General features: G+C 40.3%; 1 protein-coding gene and 1 pseudogene across 1 annotated transcript; one reads left to right on the forward strand and one right to left on the reverse strand.

Moving 5' to 3' along the window:
- The window catches only part of LOC135984979 (probable acyl-CoA dehydrogenase 6), a 73,256-nt pseudogene extending 64,807 nt beyond the window's left edge, over nt 1-8,449 (forward strand).
- A 699-nt stretch (nt 8,450-9,148) lies between these two features.
- BET1 (Bet1 golgi vesicular membrane trafficking protein) lies at nt 9,149-16,312 on the reverse strand. The gene is made up of 4 exons (XM_065629318.1): nt 16,139-16,312; nt 13,055-13,170; nt 11,054-11,110; nt 9,149-10,542 (listed from the first exon to the last, which is right to left on the reverse strand). The coding sequence occupies exons 1-4, from the start codon at nt 16,155-16,157 to the stop codon at nt 10,387-10,389; spliced, it is 348 nt and encodes a 115-aa protein (XP_065485390.1). The 5' UTR covers nt 16,158-16,312; the 3' UTR covers nt 9,149-10,386.
- Between the last annotated feature and the right edge of the window lie 1,098 nt (nt 16,313-17,410).

The following is a 17,410-nucleotide window of genomic DNA, read 5'->3' on the forward strand; positions in this document are numbered from 1 at the left end:
GTCTGTCTGTGTTCCTTGATCCCTAAATAGGTTTCTGCCTTTCCCCTGAAAGCTTCCTTGAATTTACATTTCTGCAGCATTTCTCAGGGACCATGCTGTCTGCCTTCAGATTTACTTTCGGGATTGTAACAGACCTTCAGGACACAGGTAGCATGGAAAGCAAGAGTTGCCACAAGCTTTTGACAGGGCCCCAAACGAGGCATTAAGGATAAAGTTTACATCCTCATCATTACATACTGGTCTCTATGACTTTCCTTCTCTCCTCTCCATCCCCCTTCACTCTCCTCTGAGTTTTGGTAGTTTGAGGCTCAGGTGAAACAGGCATAAAGACGTCTTTGAGGTACGAGGAAATTCTAGACTTTTTCCAGAACTGAAACTCTGCACCCCAAACTGAGCATATGGAATAATTTACTTTAGAAAACCAGATGTATTGTTTGTACTATGTGAAAAAAGACCCCTTTTTCAACAAGAAAAACAACAAATCTGGCTAAAATGATGTCTTATTCTGTGCTTTGCTGCTTCAAGTCCTCACGCTGCTGGAAACTGGAATACAAGAAACTACGGACTACGCTCGCCAGTGAAAAGTGTTTGACCAGTCCATCCTGCACAACAAAGCTGTGACGTTCTGCCTGGCTACGCTGGCAACGAAGGTGGACCTCCTTTGCTCGCTGCTGTACCACGCCGCTGGTGAGCTCCCACATCTGCCTTCCCAGAGGTGCCTCTCTTCATACAAAGAACATTGTCAGGCTAGAGGAACACAGTGAGGCGATCGCCAGAGAGGAGGCACGCTGTGATCGGTGATGTGTGTGTGTAACTCTGCTTTTCTTTTCCTTTTTTTCTCTAGCTCTGGATGTGGAGGGCAACAATGTGACAAAATTTGCTTCCATAGCTAAGCTGAAGGCAGGTCATCTGGCCTGTGAAGTAAATGACAGCTGTCTCCAGTTTGGGGGATGAATGTGATTCACCAGCGAGGTTCTGGTGAGCAGGTTTTACAGGTAAGCAAGTGAGTGGCGAAAATAGAAAATAGCTTTACAAGATCACTCACTTTTCAGGGTGCCAGCTCCTAGCCAATGTTCATGCTAGTGTTCCACTTGATGGTGTGTCACTGATTTACGTTGTGGATGCATCCACAGTCCCGTTGCCTTTGGGGTGACATGTGTGAGTGTCAGGAAGTAGGCTGACTATTCCTTTGCCGAATCTTGGCTTTGCATTACAACTGCATAGTTTGAACTACTCACAGGTTAGCTTCAATGTGTCAGGCAATAAAAAGGTAAAAAAAGGGGAAACCTACCAACAAGTGATTTTTTTTTTCTCTTTGCTCTTTGTTTGCTTGTAATCTTGTTTACAGGAACAGAACTAAAACAAAACAGAAGCTTTCTTCTGAAACAAACGAAAATCAGCTTTATCTTTTTTCCCCAAATATGTGTTTAAACTGGAGTTCACCATTAGGCTCCTGCAGTAGTCCTTTCTGACAGCAGTCTACACCTGCTTAGTCATACCAGGTATCATGTGAGAAGTATGAGAGGTGCAGCTGCTTCTAGTGAGTTGTTAGATCATTAAAACAGTACAGAGGCCCTTTTGCAAATTAAGTCCTGTGACAGGCCGTCGAAATTTTACCATATATCTCCTTAAAGCAAAATGCTCTCTAAGCAAACAGGTTTCCTGGCAGCTGTTAGGAAAATTCTGGCCCCAGTGTTTTACATTCTATAGAAGGACCAAAAATGTAACTTGCATTTTCTTGCAGTAAGAAATTTCATTTCAGCCCTTATATATATGATACCTAATCAAGGATTAGCAAAACATCTTAGTGGCTCAGTTAGCTGAAAGTTTTGGTAAATGTATCTGTGTAAAGAGAGAGCAGAACACTTTAAAAAAAAATCTATAAAGCTTGTTCCTTTTAAGTAAGGTGAGTTACTTTTTCTCTTTTTAATAGCACTCATGAACCAGAATGTCATTGTGCTAGGTCAAAGATATCTTCAACCTTTTTTGATTTGTGGATTCCTGAAAGTTACTGTTGAAGGTACAGACTGCTGTGTGGTGGTGGTTTTAAGCCAACTCTAAATATGATGGGTTTTCTTAATTACTTTTTTCACAGGCTCTTTATTAGCAGCTAATGGTCTCTGGTGATACAGATGTTGAAAGCTACGGCAGTAGGCATTCTGAATAAAATTAATCTTTATCTTGAAGAGTTACCTGTCAATGTAGTAATGTGTACAGATTAATGTGTATATACTTTTATATAGCTTTGATTTGTCTTTAGATTCCCTACCCCAGTATATTATTGCCAACTGTGGGAAGGGCTTTTCTGTGTGAATTCCAGCATGGTTTCTAGAGTAAACCAGCACAGTCACATTTCTCCTGAGAAGAAATCCAGAGTATTTCCTACTGGTATAAACTGTGTCAGCTGGCTAAAGAAACATATCTTTCTGCCTCTAAAACAAACACTGTTATAAATGCGGCTAAAGGTGACGTGATATTTATACTCGAAAATTTTCTGTGAATCAGTAAAACTCCATCATTGAGTAACCTTAAGCTCCAGGAAGGGAGAAGTCAAGTATTACCTAAATAAACAATTACAGGTTCAAGTCAGAATATTTCTTGTTAATCTGTAACGATAAGCAAAGCAGCAACTTTCCCAAAGCTGTTCTTTTTTGTACAGCTGTCTGAGTAACCATTCACGTCACTGTGACATTTGTAAGTAGCAAGCGGGGTAACTGCACAGCATGACATCTGATCATAATGCACAAAGATTTTTGTAGCATAATCCTCACCAAGTTTCCAAGGAAATTTAGTCTCTGACACAGGTCAGGCTGTTACTCCTCAAAGAACATACAGCATAATGCATGGTCAGTGCATTATCTCAAAACAAAAGTCTGAATTTTAGTTGCTGGTGTTGGTGGGGAGATAATAAGCATACACAGCACTAAACTGTCCACCAGATTACTTTCTTCCTATCTGTCATTTTAATCATTAATCTTTTAAACTTTGAAGAACAAGTGACTTTTCTAAAGTGCAATATTCTCTAGAAGGCATAAAGATAGCTGTTTTACCATGTAGGTGTCTATACTGGGCTGATTTTATATGCAAAAATGTCTCCTTTCCAGTTGTACGGATTCTGAGAAGGTGAATGGGTTTGAAAAAAAGTTTTGAGCCCAAATATCAAAGAAAAATACAAGCCAGTATAAAAACAATGAGAATGCACTTTCCAGACTTCACCTTAGCAGGATTCTGGAGAAGGAGAGTGCCAGACTGTAGTTATGTTTGGTTTATTTTTTTCTTCCCTATATGACATGCCTCAAAGACATCATGACTTAGGAAAAAACAATTATTGAACAAGCCCACATCTATATCAAAACCCCAGGTTGCGAGAGATCAAAGGAAGGAAAACTTTTAGTAGCAAGTATATTGCAATTTTTCAGACTGTATAACGTGATTTTTTTAAAGATTTCAAGTAGTGATGTATATATTTTAATAATAATTATGTACATTTCAATTGTTATAGGAAGAACTTGCCTGGTCTTCTTGAAAAAGCTGGATTTTTTTGGTTTTGTTTTAGTCTTTTAAAATTGAAATTGTTTTTAAGTACTAAACACTACTGCCAGTTCTTACAGGTTTTACTTTTGTGGGGTGTGACGGAGAGAATGCTGTTTACTTACTGCATTGTGAAAGACTGAAGAAAGCAACAGTGAAAAATATTGACTACTTATGTGAAACAGATAAAGCGCAAATAGCATTTCAAATGCACACAGCTGCAGAAGAAAAATGGATTTCTTTTTTTCCCCTCAACTGTCACCTAGGTATTGCAATATGAAGTTTTATTTGTAATTAAGGATAGTTAAAAATCAAACTTATATATAGTTGTAAGTAGGTTTTTTAATTCGTAATGCATTTCCTTCTAAATTATTTTCTATATTCCTCACATGTTTAAAAGGTCAGTTGAAATATTTTATTATTTCTTCCTTTTTTTTTTTTTTTATATTCTTTCTTTCTTTACCAAGCATGTCTAAAACAGAATGAGTGTAGACAATTGGGTTTTTTTAGTCAGTCTTTGTCATTATCACAATTTATGGTTATATCAAACAAAACATAACCTATCAATTCTGCTGACAAAAACAATTTACTTTGAAGTCAGTAGCTAACTGTTGGGACAAGGTTTAATAATGATTCCTCAGTGAACTGTGGAAATTAATATGTAGTTCAGACTTTTTCTGCAGAGGTTTTGAGACAGATGCCTGTCTATCACTTCGGTTGACTTTGAGTACCTTGAGAAGGAATTTCGGAGATGAAGCACATGACATCTAGTTCTAATAAGGCAAATCAAAAAGTAGGTAACTGTGCAGCGATGACTTTAAAGCGAAGCCTTGCTCCAGAGCAGGCCAAGGTGATGTGATGTCCACCCCAGAGCAGGCCAAGGTGATGTCCACCCCAGAGCAGGCCAAGGTGATGACCACCCCTGTTCCACTCTCCCTTCAAAATGCTCCTTGGGAGAACCGGTGGGGCCATGGGAATGGTCAGGCGGCCGCTGGTGGCTGCGCTGTGCTGCGCTGGGGGTATCAGCTCAAAGTTCACCCTCTGGGTTAAAGTCTCCTTTAGGTGCTGCTTCGTTTAGACGGCCTATAAGCAGTCTGGTTGAGTCTGAAGATCACTAGATATTAAACTTGAGTGTACATCAGTACATTGTGTGGACAAAAATCTTGCCAGTAATACAACTTCCTGAAAGGAAGCAGGTAAATGGCCTTCTGGGAAGCAATGATACTCTGAGCCACATAAACCTTGGAAAGGATTTGCCAATGTCCTCCTAACCAGGGAGGCAGGGAGCAGCATCTCTGAGGGAGCACTGCCATGAAGCCAGCCTGCTAGGGAAAACCAGAGCTGGAGTCACCAAAAAGTCACTTTCTTCCCTATATCTGAGGGGCATGGATCACTGCTGGAAAAGGGAAGGAAAATGACTTAGTTTATTTTCTCAGGACTTTAAAGGTGTGTGAGATATCTACATTGAGGATAGACAGTGAAACGGGCTCCTCTCAGGGTGGTTGTGAAAAGAAAAGGTTCTTTAGATCCCAATGCCATGTGGCTTTCAAGAAGAAAGTGTAACATAGAGCAGTTCCCTGAGCAGGCACAGCTTCCCGTCTGCAGGTAGCAAATGGTTGCAGGATGCACAACTGCAAACACCATCACATTTTATCAGCTTGAGGCTACAGACAGATTTAGTGTGCCACTAGCTGCAGCCATAGTGTCTATACAGCACATTACGAGGTCAAAAGCTTTCCTTGTGCTGCGAGATACCGTGAGAGAGGTTCCTGTCCCGGCTTCATGGCTGGAGATATCATATGCAAGGGAGAGCTCAAACTGGAGCAAGGACCAGGATAACTGGGACCAAAAGGTTTACAGGCAGGCTGATGGACACGGCTTGGCTTGTACAAAGCAAGGGCTGCATGGTGCCCTGGGTGCAGAGGGGTAAACACCAGCCAAAAGAGGAATGTTAAACTGGAAGGCTATACTGGATTGTACCACTCAGGAACACATTCAGGCTGAAAATTAGAGGGTTCCTAATAATTAGAACAACTTCATTATGTAACAGCCTTCAAATTAGTATAGTTCAAGATTAAAAGGAACTCAGTTTTTCTCCCTAGAGCAGTGTTTGATGCATTTCTGAAGGAAGTTATATGATATGGTACCTATAGAGATGGCAAATTTTGTTTGATGATGTGGAGGGACTTTTTTGTTCCTTTTGCTACCTGACTAGAAATTACCGATAACCTGGATTGAGTTTGGTGGGTGGGAAGGGTTCCTCACCCTCCCTCATAAGCACAGTTTTTTAACTCACCATCCAACAAATGAATATATTTTTTTCCATCCATCAAAAATGGATTGCTTTTTAACATTTATATCTCTTGATATAGAGTAAGTCTTATCATCTACAACTGGTTTCAGGTGTATGGGATCTCCTGAATGAGTGGAAACTCTTTGCAGGGAGTGTTTTGGAGTGCCAAAACACAACAGTCAGGATTTATCTTTTTCCTCTGGCCAACTCCCATTCTCGCAGGAAAACAGCATTCAACAAGTGGCAAGAGGTTTGGGCCCTCTAAATGACACCTTTCTGTAACTGGTGCATTGCAGGCCTTCCTGGTCCAGGTGAAGCCACCACAGGTCGGTGCTCACCTCAGCAGGGCTGTAGGTAGCACCGGACGTGCTGCTCTGTCGTGGGGCAGTGACAAGGTGACAGAGGGACTGGAAAGCAAAGTGGTGCTATGCCAGAAGAAAAGCATTCCAGGGGTAGCCTGCCTGAAACAATAATATTCTAATATTTTTATATATTAAAATACTTATATGCTGTATTAATAATGCATTATTGATATAATATAAACCATCAAACTGTATATATATATATATATATGTATAAAAATAGCTGATATACAAGCTTACTTTATTATGCATCTTACCCAGCTTCCTCGCAGGCTTCCTGGCAGGATAGTGAGTCCCATGGTTTTGTCGTCTTACATTGAAAGCAAGCCTCTTCCCAGAACAGGTCTGCTAGATTAATGTCATGCAAGTCCTTTGTCATCTTGATCCTCTTAAATGAAGTGGAACCTTCCGTCCTATCTCCATGGGGAAGAGCTGGATATTAACTGCCTGTAGATGCTGGAGGAAACATTCCTTATCTCACTCATAGAGACAAAAATGTTATCACCAGCAATTTTGTAAAGACATACAAACACATGTGAAAGGTGTTGTTTTCTTTTTAACAATATATTTATATAATGGCTATGACATGTCTGTCACACCACCAAAGCCAGATCTTACCACTGCCCATTTATAACTTCATATAAACAAGTCGCATGTGTCCAGGATTCCTGCTGCAAATGAGGGGCTTAAATTGGCATTGCAAAGGAGTTCTGAGGATTAATAACTTACTGTAGCTACAGTGCTGTGAAGATGCAAGATGCTAAGCATTGGCAGGGGCTGTCTGCAGCTTGAAATAGCAGACAGCACTGCAGCATGAAGAACAAGTGATCTACAGTTGTTCCAGCTCTGCTGCCTTCAACAAGGCACATAGGAAGGTGGGGAATCTTCAGGCTACTGAATTAAGTAGAAGTAGTTTAGCAGAACTATGGTGTTCCATGTTTTGGTGTGTTTGTTGGTTTTTGGGTTTGTTGGGTTGGGTTGGGTTTGGGTTGGTTGGTTGGGTTTTTTTGGTTTTGTTTGTTTGGTTTGGTGTTTTGTTTGTTTGTTTCTTTTCTTCTTCTCCCCAAAGGCAAAAAGAAATCTGTGAAGAAAATTGCTTAAGGTACAGGTGTTAGCAGTCTGGCTAGCACAGGGAACTGTTTGGGATGACTCAGTGATATAAAGCGGCAGTTTTTAAACGAGTCTGATTAGAAATATCTAATCAAAGGTAAATAAGCTTGGAGCAGCCATTCATTTTGAAAGCAGAAAAGCTTTATATATTACATACTACTATACTATAGTACCATGTAATACTTATACTATGCTATAATACTAATATGGATTGTGCTAGATTTCACAAAGCCATTAAGGAGAACAGGATGCTCATTGGTTAAAAAAACTTCAATGAAAAATGTACCTTCTCTGTACAATTTTCCAGTACCTCGTGTACTGATTGACTAACACTCTCTATACCACACAGTTAAGCAAAGTTGAGTGCTGCAACCCATTTTGCTGCTGGCCCTCCAGAAGCTCCCTCCCCTCCTAAAATTCAGTTGCAGGCACCTACAGCTTTGGCAAAGGAAGAGTGGGATGTGGCAGAAGGTATTGCAGAACATCTCGCCAGGGGTAGGCAGTGGATGAGGTGTTCTGTAGACAATTGGCATTAGTATGTACCGCGTAAGTTATTGGAGCAGAAAACCCTGGGAAGAGCCTGTGATGCTTTATATGACTGTCCGAAGTGATAAGACCTAAACAGAAGTCTGTATGGAGTTCAACTATGGGAGGTCTGGCTAGGCTTAAGCAGGGGTAGTTGTATGCTAGGAGAGGTTTTAACTTATTTCAAGATGAAAATACAGTGTTACATCAAGTTAAGGTTATTTTTGAAATAATCTGAAAATTGGATGTGCCATACTGTATCTTAAGCCTTCTGATTTTGAGCTAGCAACACCTCTGTACAGAAAAGGGTATCTATGGTGCTGGCAACACATTTGTCCACACTATGTACGTACTTCCATAAACAGGGGTTTCAATGTAATGAAAGCAGCTCCATAATAAATGCATAGAATACATGGGTTATGTACAGTTTTGTACTTGCTCCATCAGTATAACATGCAAATGTTTCTATCTACTCTATATTTCTACAGAGACTTGAGATTAACGTGATTAGGAGGTGGTACAGATGAAACCATGCTTGTCATCGTATGCAGATAACTGGGAACAAGTCCAAGCAAGCAATGCATCTCTGCTCTTCCTTGAAAATTAAGCAAGACCATGCATACTGAATGTAACAGCCAGTGTGTTTCAAGGGTAAAATAAGTACCTTTTAACCTGGTTTGGCATTTAAAATAAAAGTCCTGCATTTTTTATACATGATCTGAAGGATTGGTAAAAGATTTTTACCAATATGTGCTCTGTCAAGACTTAAGGAACACTGTTAGCATATTTTTTAGAACAAAGACAGGAAAATGTATTGGTCATAGAACTAGGTGTATCCACCCATTTTTCTACTTTCTGTTAGGTAATTAAAAAAATTACAATTTATTGGTATGGCAGATTGATTGTTAAAAAAAATAATGCCTAAAAATTGTCCATACACCGTGTTTAAGAACCAGGAATATACTCCTAGAGGATGACGAACTATCACAAGAGTGTAGCTGTCAAACATATGTCAGTAATTAGCATCCCATTAGGTACCTTGCACTCTACTGTTTCACTAATACTATAAAAGTGCAACAATTTTTGATGGCAAACTCTATCTACTGGCTAGCTATTCTCATAAAAAGACAATGCATTATCCTGGTGTTAGTACTTAGATGTTCTGTTATTTGTAGAAGTATTGTAGACCTTTTAATAAAAACTAAACTGGCCAGAAATATTTAAGTTTTAATTACTTTTACACATACTGTGTGTTTCATATTAGATATGTGATTTACATGCCATACTTCTGTTATATATGAAATCTAACATGAAACAAATGTAGCAGACACCTCCATTTCTTATTTTAATAGTGCTCCCCACAACAATATAGCCACATAAATGCAGCTCCATTTCCAAAAAATACACTGGTGTTCTACAGTAGAAAAGAATGTATAAAACCAACACTAGCTAGAATACTACAGGACACTTTATTTGTCATTTTGGAATTAGTTATTAATGACAACATGTTATACAGTATTTCTAGGAAAGTTTTTCAAAAATTGTAGCTACAATTTCATTATCTAAGAAACTTAATTTTTTAATGTTAAACTCAACAACATAACAGCTTCAACTGTCAGAAACTATTTGGTGATCCAAAGCAAAGTTGTAAAAATAAAAAAAAACCTTAATATGACAGCACCTCCAACAAGTGCATCACAATATACTTTAATATAAAATTCAAAATATCTGACCTTGTATTTCAGACATAATGCAGTGTAGATTTAGGGATCATCACAGATTGAAAAGTAAACATACTAATGGTAAAAGTTCTAAGTGATTCAATGGAATCATTAAGTTTTAGATACTTTAAATATAAAGAATACATTTGCACTGTGTCCATATTGGTTGATCTCAACGATCAAAGGCATTTGCTTAAAGGCAGAGACGGGTAAGCATAACTTCTCACATTTAAATTTAAAAAAAAAAATCCAGTTTTAACAAATTTCTCCCCAAAACACAGTTTAAGCTACCTAAACACATAAGCTACCAGACCTACCCACAAAAATAATTTGGGGGGTACTACTATTACATTTGTTAGCTTCAGGCCAGCCTTTTAAAAATCCACAGATAAAACCAATTTAGGAAGATCCAAGTATTCTTCATGCTTTTGCAACCTAGAAGTTACTATATGCCTCAAACTGGAGCTCTAATTTAGAGCATGGCCCAGAATGAAAGGCAGAAAGAAGAAGAAAACCTTGTAATTCTGCAGTTGCTTAATATCCAACCAACCATTTTTCTCTATATTTTTTAAATCAAGTCTAAAAGCTATTTTCCCCTAAAAAAGCAACCTATTATGCTAGCAGTTTCTGCATATTTACAAATAATCCCCCCAAAACAGAGGATGATGGGGAAAATTCTGATACATTAAGAAAACTACATATAACATTGCATTAATAGTTAATGCAATTTACAGCAATTTCACTGTGTTTTACCAACAGAATATGTCACTTTAGATCAATGTCTTCATTAATTAAGACTGATTTATAGTTGAAATTAAACAATTTAAACTGAAGGTAACATGCATCACCTCAGTTTAATAATCCAGTATATTACAAAGAAAACAAACAATGCAAAGAGCATCATGTAGCATAATAACTTTGTCTGGCTTCCTCTGGAGAGTGTTCTCAGTCGGCCCATGGTTGCACCTAGAAGTCCACCCGCAGAGTCAAAATCATTATCCTACATTTAAAAACAAACAAAACAACAAAAAGCATGTTATGCTGGGAGGTTAAAAAAAAAAAAAAAAGACTACTCCTGAAGCTTGCTAAATGCTGTTTTTCCTGTTTTTTCAAATTTTCCAAAACTAAAATTATTTCAGAGGCAGTTTCTAAAAATTAACCAGGAAAACTCTGGCCAATTTATCCAGATGGATGCAAGCAAGAAATGTATTTCTGACTTCCTTATTTTTTGCTTCCCTCTTCTATTCTTAAATATAATTAACTATAGAACTGCCTTTTTAATAATACTTTACAATTGCTAATTGAAAATAAATAGCCACATCTGAAGTAGAAAGATCTTGGCTGTGCCTTGGAAGTAATGCATTTGCACACCTTTTTGTGCGGAAATATTGCTGCTGAATTAGTCTGTCAACATTTTAATACAAATGTTCACACTAAATTAGGAATGCTTTACATTAAATACGGGGTGGGATTAAAGATTTAGTAAAGAAAGTTAGTGACTAAACACTTACCATTTCTGATAACATTTTATTTTGGTTTTTAACTTCTGTTCCAATTTCAATGGAAAGCTATTAAAACAAACAAAAAGCATTAAATGAGTAATCATTCACACATAGATAAGAGAAACCAGTCTAAAATATGTGATGGGACTAGCATTTCCCCAGGTAAAACGAGAAAACAGTACCCAGTATTTTCAATAAACAAAAAAACATACACAATATTCTGTCAATAAGCCTTAGGAAAGTATATATGTGTCATTTGACTAGATGAGTCTAGAGAGTCACAGAGGTACTCAGTGCTTCTCCTCCCCTTTTCTCCTTCAACAGAGAATTCCTTATTAGAATTATTGCATGGACTTTCAAAAATTCAAGATCGAGTCAAGTCTAAGTAGCAATTACCCATTTTAACAACTGTTAAAACTACTGGCACACAGCACAGAGGACCACAAGCACTCATTTTGACTCCGTGTTGCTGCAGTTGACACCTGCAACCTGGTAAAGCATCTCTTTTGACAAGCTGCTGCTATGCTATAAATGAGAATTTCTTTTCTGAACTTGTGTATTCTTTCTCTGCTTTGCGTCATGGAACAGCAAGGGCACAGCAGGAAAAGGTGGCAAATCGAGTCATGCAAGTGAGAGTCCATCCAGAGGTAGTGACCAGGGTCAGCAACAGCCTGGTGATCACCCAGCACATCCACAACTACGAGACAAGTACAAGGTCAAGCCAGAAAGTCAAGTCTGCAAGTGAGGGTTGGAATTAGGGAGGTATGAGACCAGGCGCCGACACAGCTGCAACACCGCAAAGGTGGGGGCCAGCCAGGAAAGCCTTGGCTTACAAGCAGCTCCCAAGTGAAATAAGGAGAACCACCATCAAGGATTCTTGGCAGCTCTTTCTCTGTCACAGTTCTTACCAGCACGTGGCCCTTGAGCAACCAGCCCAACTCTGGGAAGTTGGGAAGGGAGGGAAATGTGCTCCAGGCTCCCATGCTTTGGATTAGCCAAAACCCCTGCTTTTTGTAGCATAACCTCAAATCCCATGATTTCTTACTGCTGCATTTTAATGCAATCTATAATTAAGTCAAGAGTGAAACTGATTTTACATGAGGCTTCTCATTACATTGCACTAGAAGATGCAACTGCAGAAAGAGCACACAGGCTACTCCATGGGGCACTACTAACTGCACTGTCAACATACACCGATTTTGAAATATAACAGAGAAGGAGACAATAAATGAAATTCTAGAACAAAGGTCAAAGCTTTTCTTTTTGCCCCCTTAACTTATCCTAAATTATTATTCTAAACCTAAGGATTTAGTTACTATTTTAGGCTAAACAAATTACTTTTAAGCAGAAGTATTAGCAACAGAAATTTGGATGAGTTTAGGCCTAAGAATTCATTGGCTTGTACTACATATATAGAAACACCACCTACTGCTAAGAATGTATTTTTAAAAAATCTTTAGTTGTTCAGAAAAAAAAAAAAAAACCACCACACAGTTTTAATCACAGAGCTCTCTTTCAGTTAGACTTGCTTGAAAGAAGTCCTCAATCTCCAGAAGGAATCAGAATCACTAAAACAACAAACTTCTCTTTCACAGGATATTGGCATATTATTTCTAACAGCTGTTTCCACAATACAGCTTTATCAGCAGATACAGCAGAAGCTGATGGGCCATAATGATAACACCAAAAAGTAGTCCATTTTCTTAAATGAAACAGACAGTTTACTGACCTAAATTCAAAGTTTCTAGTTTCTGCAGACACTAATTCATTCTGTAGGACAGCAAGCTGTAAGTAACAACATAGCTCTCCTGAAATTAGCAAAAAAGGACACCTCTACCTTAAAAAATCTAATTAAAAGAAGAATCAGTATACAAATGAATGACTGCATATTTTGGCAGACAATAATTCTTTCTTGTATTAAATTTGTGTTTTAAACTATGTCTACTGCTTCACTGGTGCATATAATTTAACTCAATAAATGTGATGATACCACTATAATTAAATACTTACTGATTTAATGGCACTGACTTTCGTACGCAGACTTTCTGTTAACCTGTCATTTTCTTCTTCATAAACACTGTATCCACTATTGGCATAGCCATAGTTCCCAGCAGGTGCTCCATCGCCTATAAACGAAACAGCCAGGAGTTAAGACAGAAAACACCATCGGAGCAAGTGCTCTTCACATGCACAAAAGCTCTTTTTCCATTTAAAATGCATTTCCTTAGTGTCACCCTTGGCAATCAAGAAGGGGTGCCGCATGTTTCTGAGACAGAGATTCAACCTCATCGAAACGTGTAAGTTATCTTTCAATATGCAAATCAAAAAAGGAAAACTGGGGAATGGCTGTAGTTTAATACTACAAAATTTTTCCCCAGTAAGCATTTTCAGGTTACGTCTATGGAAGTCAACCTAGCCATTACACAGAGATGTGAAGGAAGATTTGAGACCACTACACATAGCAGTAAACCTAACTGAAAATAGGAAAGTTGAGATCATTCTCTAATAAAGGAGAGATTGCCCGTATTTAAAGGAGAGACCACACTCTGATCCTTACACGTTTCTCTACAAACAAGACCTCAGACCAGAAGCCAGGCCTCTGAGCAGAACACTGCCACTTCTGTCACCATTCTGCAATTCTGTTCCACTCCTGCCTTTGCTTTTTGAGTGACAGGGCTTCAGGACTGTTATCCAGACAACTGATGCAGCAGAGTATGCAGGGCAGAAGGGAATGAAAGCTCCCCAGCTCCACACATTTGCTTCCTCCAACCTCTGATAAAGATCCCCTACAGACAGCAGCTGGTCAGCAGCATGGGCACAGGACAATTAAAGCCATGTCCTATCTAGACAAAAACCAGTCTTAGACCTCAAATATAAGATCTGATACCAAAGAAGAGAGACCAAGACTGAGAAAGGCAACCAGAAAAGAACTATTATAAGCTTGTGATAAAGATCCTACTAGTTTAAGTCAACTAGCAATCTAGCTATAAAATTAATCTATATTTATGTGGCTCATCAGAATGCCACATTAAAATTATCTGAATGCCTTTGCTTAATTCCTCTTCAATGCACTTTAAAGATTTTTGTGTTGGGGTGCCTTTTTTCTTTTTGAGGGAAAGAAAGAGAAAAGAGACACCAACCACATTCACAGATAAAGCTCCATCTGTGCTTGGCATACATAATATTAATATTTGAAAATATAATTACAATGCTATTTTGATAATAGATATAATTTTATATTGACCCATAAAGCTGTTATTTAAGTAATGACATTTCTTCAGTTTGTACTTGTAAACTGCTTTAATGTTATTCTATAAATTAAGCTAACAGCTAATTCTCAACAAGACTGGGTGAACTGTATGTTTCCATTTCATCACTACAAGAGCCAAGAAGTTCCGCTCACAGGCCAAAGTACAAATGCTGAGTATATAAAATTGACTAAAATGACATCATTTAGAGATGCAAGGTTGTCCCCTTTGCCTTGTTTTACAAACATATCTAACTGCAGTACTTCCTACCAAGGGACGCACAATTATGAATGTATTTAAAGTTAATATACCATATAGCTGCAGGCCAAAATACCATAACTATGATTACTACACAGACTGTGTCATAACATATATGAACAACTGCCACAAACCTTTAAATAGGCACAGTCACTTCTATACATGTAATAGAAAGCACTTCTGTGGAAGCCTGGCTACTGCTTTTTACAGGAAGGACAGAAACTTCAGCAAGGCAGATTCATGGGCTGCCTTGCAGTACTGTTCATTGACAGGACATGTAATACAGACATGACCATAACATAATCACAGGTTAAAAAAGAGGTACCACATAGCAGGTGACAACGACATAAGTACTGGTACCCAGCTTCTACTTACAGCCTACTAAATAAACAGGAATTCCAGACTGAGTTAAATGCAGCACATTCTACTGCAGCTGACAGCAGTCATAACAGACATTTAAGTCTTCTGCTTGGCCTTCCAGCAGATTTTTTAAGAAGTAGTTTCAGGATGCTTCTTAAGGCATTGTCTTCCAGAGACATACTAAAAAAAACACATGCTCTTTCCCTGCACTCCTTCCATAACCATCCATCACTTCACTTTTTCAGAAATAGCACAATAAGCGGGATAGCCTTCAGTCTAACAACTCTCAGTTCATACCCAAGAGCAAGTTGATAGTCTGGCACAGAAAAGGATTGAAGATGTAAACGTTATCAAATGCCCACATTTTTACGATAAACATCCCAACACCTCTCTTCATCTAGGAAGAAGCGAATCCAAGACTTAATCTTCTTGTGAAAATCCTATTACACAATACAAACCAAAAGTGTAGAAGTAAATCTTGAGTAGTGTTACAGACACATCTAGTTTAGCCATATGGCATTTACCAGCCATTTTTCTAGGAAAAAAATCCAGAGCTCAGTCATAAACTTCTAAGTTTACTACCTAAGCTTTAGAGTGAGATCACTGCACCTACATGGTTCTAGAACCCAACATGGAAGATCAAAGTTTCTTTATAGTCATCAGTGTGGCTGTTGGTTGAAACGTGAGGCCCAAACTTCTCAAAACACTCAGCAGGAAAACACACACACAAAAAAAGCATTTGGAAAGGACTTGACTGAAGAGTGATACACCTGTCCATCCACAGACACGGGACTCAAGCTAGCACTGCATTCGAACCATTCACGAATACAATTAAATACAAATCCCAGTGCTGCTCCGTAAATCCAGCCGAGGTAGAAAGACACGAGAGACAGAAGCACGGGTGACGGACACGATACTTTCCCCGGCCAAAGCCCCCGAGCTCTGCCGCAAGCCCACAGCCCGTCTCCCGCAGAGACCCTCCCCGAAGCGCCCCGGGGGCCGGGCCGGGGCCCCTGCCCTTCCCAGCCGGCTCGGGCAGCGGCTCCCGCAGGCCCGGGCACAGCGCGGAGCCCCCGACAGCACAGGCTGTCCCGGCCCCCGGAGCCTCTCACACCCCGGCCCCCTCCGGTTAACCCGCAGCACCAGCCCAGGGAGGCCACGCAGCCGCTGCCCGCGCCCAACGCCCCGCCAGGCCGGGCCGGGCGCCGCCGACAACCACCGCGCTTACCCAGCCCCGCGCGCCGCATGGCTGCGCCCGGAGCTGCCGAGGGAGGGGGAGAAGGACGGCAGCGGCCCCCGCGTCCACGGCGCCTGAGGGACGGACGGCTCGGAGGGGCGGCCGCGGCCCAGCTCCGACTCGGCCGCCCGGCTCAGGCACCGGCCAGCGCCACGACAGCGCTGCGGCCTGCGCGGGGCGGGGCCGCGCGGGGCCTGGCGGGTGCTGTAGTGCCGCGCCGAGCGGAGGAGCGGGCTGGCCTAGGCCCGGCCGGGCCGTGCCCGCCTCCTACAGCCCCGTGCGGCACGGTTACCCCAGGCTGGGGCGCGGTGTCTGCAGGGGATCCCCGCAGCGCCCCAAGGCGTTGAACCAGCGTGGCGTCTGTCGGGACAGTGTGACAGGCCATTCGACCCACGTGTGCCCAACGGGCCCTGAAAATGGCGTGCTTTACTAAAAGTGCACATTTCTGGGGGCTGGACTGTGAGACAGTGGTTTGGGGGGCAGATGAAGGCGGCAGGAGCATCCCCTGAGAGCCCGGCCGCTGGCGGAGCAGCCTCCTCCCGCCATGGTCACCTCCCTGTGGCTTCAGGAGAAGGGCAAATTCTGTTAACCCGTCCTGAATTTACTTAATACGTTACCTACTTCAGCTTGCATTAAACTTTTAAGAATTGGTCCTGAAAGGAAAAAAAAAAAAAAATTTGCCGTCATTTCAGAGGGCCATTTATATGTTGTTTTATTGCTTGGAAAGGGAAGATTCTCAGTGGTTATAACACGCAGTCAAAAAAATAAAATTCAGTGCTGAGTGGAGCTTTACCACCTTTTTTCACACAGTTTATTTAGAAGTAACAGGCAAGCTACTCCAGCATACAGCAACTTGAGCTGGAAATCCGCAGATTTCATTATTGCTGAATCTTTGATTCCCTAAATTATTTAAATTTAATTCATAAAGATAATTTTTTTTCATTCTTTAACCTCTTGCAATGCTTTATCAGAAGTGGGTTTTATCTGCTTGTATTAAAAGATGTGACTCATCCTGTATACCAGTGGATTGTATTTATTTCCCGGGATGATACCAGTGTGACTTATCAGTACTCCAGCATAAAGCAAAAAAAGTTACGGAGCCCATTCAGAGTTTACTACTTCAGGTGCAGCATCCACTGGAGTAAAGATGGGCTTTTTCCGATCACAAGAAGCTACCATACCACTGATTTATTTGGGGTGTGTGTTCTGGTAGGACCTAAGACACCAAATATTCAACCAAAACGCACTTGTGTTGTACAAGCT

The sequence above is a fragment of the Caloenas nicobarica genome, chromosome 2 (assembly GCF_036013445.1).
Source record: "Caloenas nicobarica isolate bCalNic1 chromosome 2, bCalNic1.hap1, whole genome shotgun sequence".
NCBI classification, from domain to species: Eukaryota; Metazoa; Chordata; class Aves; order Columbiformes; family Columbidae; genus Caloenas; species Caloenas nicobarica.